Genomic DNA, 6,237 nt, shown 5'->3' on the forward strand with positions numbered 1-6,237 from the left:
ATTTAAACTGTTATCTAAAAAAAATATTTAGGAAACGTACGTTTTATACATTTAATGGCTATTAATAGAGCACAAAGAGATGAAACTTGAAAAGATTGTTTGCCTTCTAAACTTGCATCTTACAGCTAATGAAAGAAATATGTATCTCTTTATTTTATAAATATGCTAAATTTTATCAATATCGGAGACGAACATTTCGTAAATGTTTCTTTTAAATTAATTTAAAATCATTCATTGATTTAAATAAAATGTTAATTTGAATTTACCAATAACAAAACGGGGATAACTTCTTCCTAGGTATAAAAGTACATCAAAATCAATATAACTATTTTGACTGATAAACATTATTTTTTAATTCAATTTTAGCTATTTTTTATTTTATTTTACTGAGCAGGTTTTGCACAGACCTAACAGAAAATTAAAATCAGTAAGATGCTGTAATTCTTCATTTGTATCGAAGTTACCGGTAACGAATGTTGCATCAATAGAAAAATCGGTAAAAAAAATATGGACTATACCGTAGTGACGTAAAGTTACGTTGCAATGTTGTGAACATATACTATATTACAAGAAAAAAATTTTAGTTAATATTCACAGCCATTTTCCGTATATAAAAATAATAAAAATAATAATCACACATACACATATTCTGAAATAGGATAAAGAATTTTTCCTTGCATTTATTATAAATTACCTTACGGTATAAAAAAGATAGAACTACTATTTCCGAAGAGCGAATCGTTCCTGCCAAACGTGAGTGCGGTGTTGAGTTGCTAAAATTGGATTAAGAACAGCCCCAATGCAATTTATACGTCGTTTAAATCTCTCTCTATCCCGTGCCATTTCTTCCCATGGGCCTTTACGGGCTGCTCGGTATGCATAATCCCATTGAACCATGATATGCACAATTGGAATCAAATTAAACTTCACCTGAAATAAAAACTTCAAGTTTTAGAATTTTTGTTGTTCAATTATTAATCATGTAATTTATATAATTTGTCGAGCAAGAGCGTAATTGGTAGAATTTTCGCTTGGTTTCAGTTAACGAGATTTTTTTGAACGCAGTAATATTAAAGAGATATAAATATTAAAGAGAACCTTAATCTAAGACGCAATATAGATTAAATCTCAATTCATTTCGAAAGAATGACGTTTTCAAGCATGATTACCCCATACATAAAACACTTTGAAACTCTCTTTTGCATACATCCAAAATGTCGAGAGAAGTAGTTATTCGATATGTCAAAAAGACAAAGTCTCTCCGTCTTCCTCCCCCCTCCCCCCTTCTTCCCGGTCTCCTTCCATTGACTGTATGTTGCAGGTTTTCAACGGATATGTCTCCTCCGCGCTATCACGCGCATGTTCCATTCAAGAGGATTACGATAAACAGACTACCTGCTTCTTGGATTATTGCTCTTATCCAGCAAAAAATACAAAAACAAAAGATAGATTGCAGGATTTTTTTCCTTCGCCTTCCCTCCGTCTTCAAAGACTCCCGAAAGCAGTGAAATCATATGCAGAATCTTATCGTGCATGCTCAAACCTCGCACTTTACCGAGAGGGTTTTATTACACGTGCGGTTCCAATCAATTTTTGTGTGAATTGCGAGGTTTTAGGCCAGCTCAAAACGTTAATCGATGGTGAGATGATCTCTGCCGACCTGAATGTTCTGAATCATCAATCATTTTGTTTCTACATGTGCTGCAGTCTCCTATATTCTGCTCTCCTCCTCTTTGTACGATCTATCCGCTGATCTATCATTTCAATAATGTGCGCTCCTTTTCTCGGGAGCACATAACTGTGCGAAATTCTCCAATGTCTCGATTGACTAACTAAAAATGCCAAAATAACTTAAATATCCTACAAATCAAGTTTCTCGCTCCCGTTTTTCTACCCGCCATCTTGTAGCTATTAAATAAATTTTTAAATATGTAACAATGCATCGTCGTTGTACCACTAGTGCTTAGGTTAATCACTAGTCGAGCCATTATCGGCACCACCGAAATTAAAATATAGCGAAACATAATGCACGTATCACACAGGTATCACGCATGTCCGCGCATATCAATAGACCATGGTAAGGGGAGCCGTTACCTCCGCTGCGACGATCCGCGAACGCGGTGATTATAAATCGCGAACTCGCGCTCCGGAAAGGAGAACCGGCCTCTGCCCCGTCTTTGCTTCACGCCAAGACAGCCGTGGAACTCACAAGGAGAGAACAATTTAAATTCGAAAGATTTAAATTTGAAGGATTGGAACGTGATGCTCATTTTTCTGCAGATAGCTTGTCAAAGTTGGTTAAGAATTACAAGGATTTTACCGTGACCGGTTGTTATCGAGGAAACTGTCAATATAAACACCACTTTAACGCATATAATATAGGGTATCCCTGAACTCAGTGCCAAAATTGTGTGCAAAAGTGTCTTTAGCATATGAAAACAAGTCAAAAATACCTGATAAACTCGAAGCGGAGTTTTCAATTTCCATAACAATTATCATTGGACAATAGAAAATCCGCGCGTATACCAAAGATTGCACATGCAGCGACAATTCATTGTCAATGCGTAGGGTGGAATTCTTATTGACCACCCTAATCTTCAGGCTGCTTCCTCATTTGCCGGTAGATGCTTACTTGCACTTTGTGAACAATGACCTACCGGAACAGAGGATGTACAGGCGCTAGAATCAAATTCAATTTGTAATTCTCGCAATATTACAGTTCCCCGCCGGAGGCGCTACATGGCGCTAATATAAGCCACATATGTGGATAAGATGTTCATGACATAAAAATGGCGGAACATGCGAAGAATAGCGCAGAGTATAATCGAAGAGCAACAATCATTGAAAGTCTTTGCGCTGGACGGACATCAGATTGAGATAATCAGGTTCTTCAGGTACCCCCGATCAACGGTTTATGACATCGCTTAAAAGTACATGGCTTTAGAGAAGTATGAAGAAGTATTCGCCGCCCCAGCAAGAAAAATTATGCGGCAGAGACATCATGCTGCCGTACTTCCTTGAAAAAGGTCAAATGGGGAGAAAAGAAGTTTATATGGATATCCTAAACACGGCGGGGAAGCCCTAGATGGAGACCATGATCTCAGGAAGGCCGTACATCTTTCACAACAAGATGGCGTACCCGCTCGCACCAGTCATTTGGTGAAAAATTGGTTCTCGAACTACGTCTTTTGGTTTAAGGGCTTCCTAACAGTCATGATTTGAGCCCCCTGGATTATTATGTATGGAGCGTTATTGAACCGATAAGCTGCGACACCCCAATGTGACTTCTCTCCGGGCCGCCATTGAGGCAGCGTTTGTGGCCACGCGCAATTAAATACCGAGCGCTTCGAATCGAGAGGATAATAGCCGCACAGAAGAGTTATATTGAGTAGGAGGACTCCGAAAGAACCTCTCAACATGTGTACAAAAGCATTTTTTGTATATTTAATATTGGCTTAAATAAGCGACGTTTTTGAAATAACTTTTTCGTGTCAGGATTCTAGCGCCGCACTCTGTAAATCTCCATATTCGAGGAAACGTGTGTGGTTCATGCATGACGGAGCGTTAACTCATTTTACACTTTCTGTGCAAACGTTTCTTCATGATCGTTATCCAAATTGGATTGGCCAGGATGCTCCTGTTAAATGGTTAGCAAGAAGTCACGACCTTATACCACTTGATTTTTTCCTTTAAGAACACACGAGAGATCTAATCTGTTAAGATGAGGTCCATGATTCCGAATAACTGTGACAATTAACAGTTAATGCTGCCGATGTCACTCGCGAAACTCCTAACATTTTTCAAACAGCTCGAAACATTAATTCGTGCTAGAAAATTCGTGTCAAAGTCAACGCAGGAATTTTTAAGCACTTTATGTAAAGCTTTAAACAAAATAAAGGACATTAAACAATATTTATTTCAATTCATATTTTTTTATGAACGCAACTTCAATCCTCTTAACTTCGAAACGTGTGTGTGTGTGTGTGTGTGTGATGTAAAATATACTCTATTTTCATCATGTATAGTATGTTTAATATAATTTATATAATGTTACTTGCAGGTGATATCATTGCAATTAATACAAAAACCAAATTTCCCATAAAAATTAATTATTTCCAAGCTCAATGAAAAAAAAACATATCTTTCCTTTTTTCTTGGTTTGTTTCTAATTTTTTAAAATCTGTGACAATTAATATATCATGATTCAAGATAGCTAGAACTATGAAAGATTATTAAATACCTTTTGTGTTAACTCCTCATTGTTTTCGCCATCTTCATCTTCGCAACTTGTCTCATTGTAGTCAATATCGTCCATGATCCTTGTATCTGATTTAGTTTCAAAGACTATATAGTAACTATCTTCAGAATCAGTGGATTCTTCCGAAATTGTTCGTGGTTTAAATGGATTTTCTTGTGAATTATATATTTTATCATCATCTTTTTCGTGGTAATCATTGATGTGTCGCGAAGGATCAGGTACATTATTATCACGCATTGTCAAATTTTCTATTTTAGACGTTATATCAGGAAATTTAAATATTATGTAATTAGTTGTCTGTCTGAAAGCTATTTCTTCGTGTTCTTCTAAAATTTCTGTGTGCTGAAACATATATGCATTGATTAGATTATTAGGAATTAATTATATATTCATAGCAAATTTATATTTGCGCTGCTCATGCTTTAAACCATTTAATAATAATAGCAGAATAACAGTAGAAGCATGTGATATTATATTATATTGGTCTAAATTTCTTCTGTTTGTGTTATATATTTAAATATTATGTTGTATTATACATTTAAATATTACAAAGAAACAAGCAACAAAATTGCTTTGAAAAGACAAAACTATTTTCCAATATCAAGATAGAATATATTTATCAGGTCGGGGAATACATTTTTTTGGTATACGTTTCCTTGCTTCTGACATCATTAAGGAGAGTCACAGTGATTAAGTTTGGACATGCCTTAACATTAATATGTGAAATTACTATTTACGAGACCATTAAAAGCATGCATAAATAAATACAGCGCATTATAAATACGCACATATACTCACGAGAAATATAGTCTTTGCAGGTGTGACAAATATAATCAGATGAATAATAATGCTCGTGGTACAACGAATTCTTCGTGAAATCGTAATCGATACAGGCAAATAAGGCTTTGTTCTTTAAATCTGAGTTTTCTAAATTTGTTCTTGGGCCTGTAGTAATCCGTGTAAATAATGTAGTAGTATCGAGAGTTTCCATCGTAACTGGATACATTTTCGCAGATATATTAATCGTTATTCTTCAAGCAGCCATTTTCAACTGTTAGACGACTCTGCAACCACATGAATAGAGAACTACAGGAAAAGCTGAGAATGGCAACGCATATATTTTTATTGATGCGTCATAGGGTACGTTCCACTACACGCTCGCAATGTCCAAATAGTTCCACGAGCCGTTCCATTAGACGCACACGGCGTACTGTTGTAACTAGCTTTATGACTAGCTTAAGCCAGTGACACACGATGGTTGTTTTCGTGCTGGATTGCTTCCTGGATAGAAATACTGCATTCTGATTGATGTATTTCCAAAAATGGATGATAATACACCAATCAAAACGCAGTATATCTATCCAGCAAACAATCCAGCAAGAAAACAAGCATCGTGTGCCACTGGCTTTAATGGCTTCTGCTCACAGAACATAGCAACGCGGCTTGCCGCGCGGCGAGAATTCGCGTGGTAGTCAATAACCTCCCAGTTCTTATCAAAAAACGGCATGTTGATTGGCTATTACGCGAACTTCCGCCAAGCGGCAAGCATTGCCATGTCCTGTGAGCAGAAGCCATAAGAATTTAAGCTCTAAGCCTTAAGAAATTGGCCAATCACAATTGATTATTCTATAATTCGATTGTGATTTGTCAAGATTCTGAAGGCTTAAGGTAAAATACTTATTGTGGATCGACATTAAAGCATTTATTGTAGATTAGAACTTAAATATAAGATCCGACTATAAATACCGATCTAAGACTGTCTTAAATATAAAGTCCGTGTCAAACGATGCTTATTTTCTTGATAAATCTATTAAAAACTGGAAACGTTGCGTTATGATTGGTTAATTTATAGTATGTTACTAAATCTATCAAGAAAACGAACATCGTTTAATGGGGACAAAAAGATCAGACTATGAATATCAGTTCTAAGAAGCATCAATGCACCAATTTTAACTCAAGTTTAGTGAATCTTGTTCTGA

General features: G+C 36.0%; 1 protein-coding gene across 1 annotated transcript in view; it reads right to left on the bottom strand.

Annotated features, from left to right (window-relative positions):
* LOC106751441 (protein phosphatase 1 regulatory subunit 15A) overlaps positions 1-5,364 on the bottom strand; it is a 6,490-nt gene extending 1,126 nt beyond the window's left edge. The window contains exons 1-3 of the mRNA XM_014632332.1: positions 5,057-5,364; positions 4,241-4,600; positions 695-930 (exon numbers count right to left, since the gene is read on the bottom strand). Coding sequence (XP_014487818.1) covers positions 721-930; positions 4,241-4,495 — 465 coding nt within the window. The 5' untranslated portion in view covers positions 4,496-4,600; positions 5,057-5,364 and the 3' untranslated portion in view covers positions 695-720. The remainder of the gene's footprint in view (positions 1-694; positions 931-4,240; positions 4,601-5,056) is intronic.
* Between the last annotated feature and the right edge of the window lie 873 nt (positions 5,365-6,237).

Source organism: Dinoponera quadriceps, unplaced genomic scaffold, assembly GCF_001313825.1.
Source record: "Dinoponera quadriceps isolate SergipeBrazil2010 unplaced genomic scaffold, ASM131382v1 scaffold46, whole genome shotgun sequence".
Taxonomy (NCBI): Eukaryota; Metazoa; Arthropoda; class Insecta; order Hymenoptera; family Formicidae; genus Dinoponera; species Dinoponera quadriceps.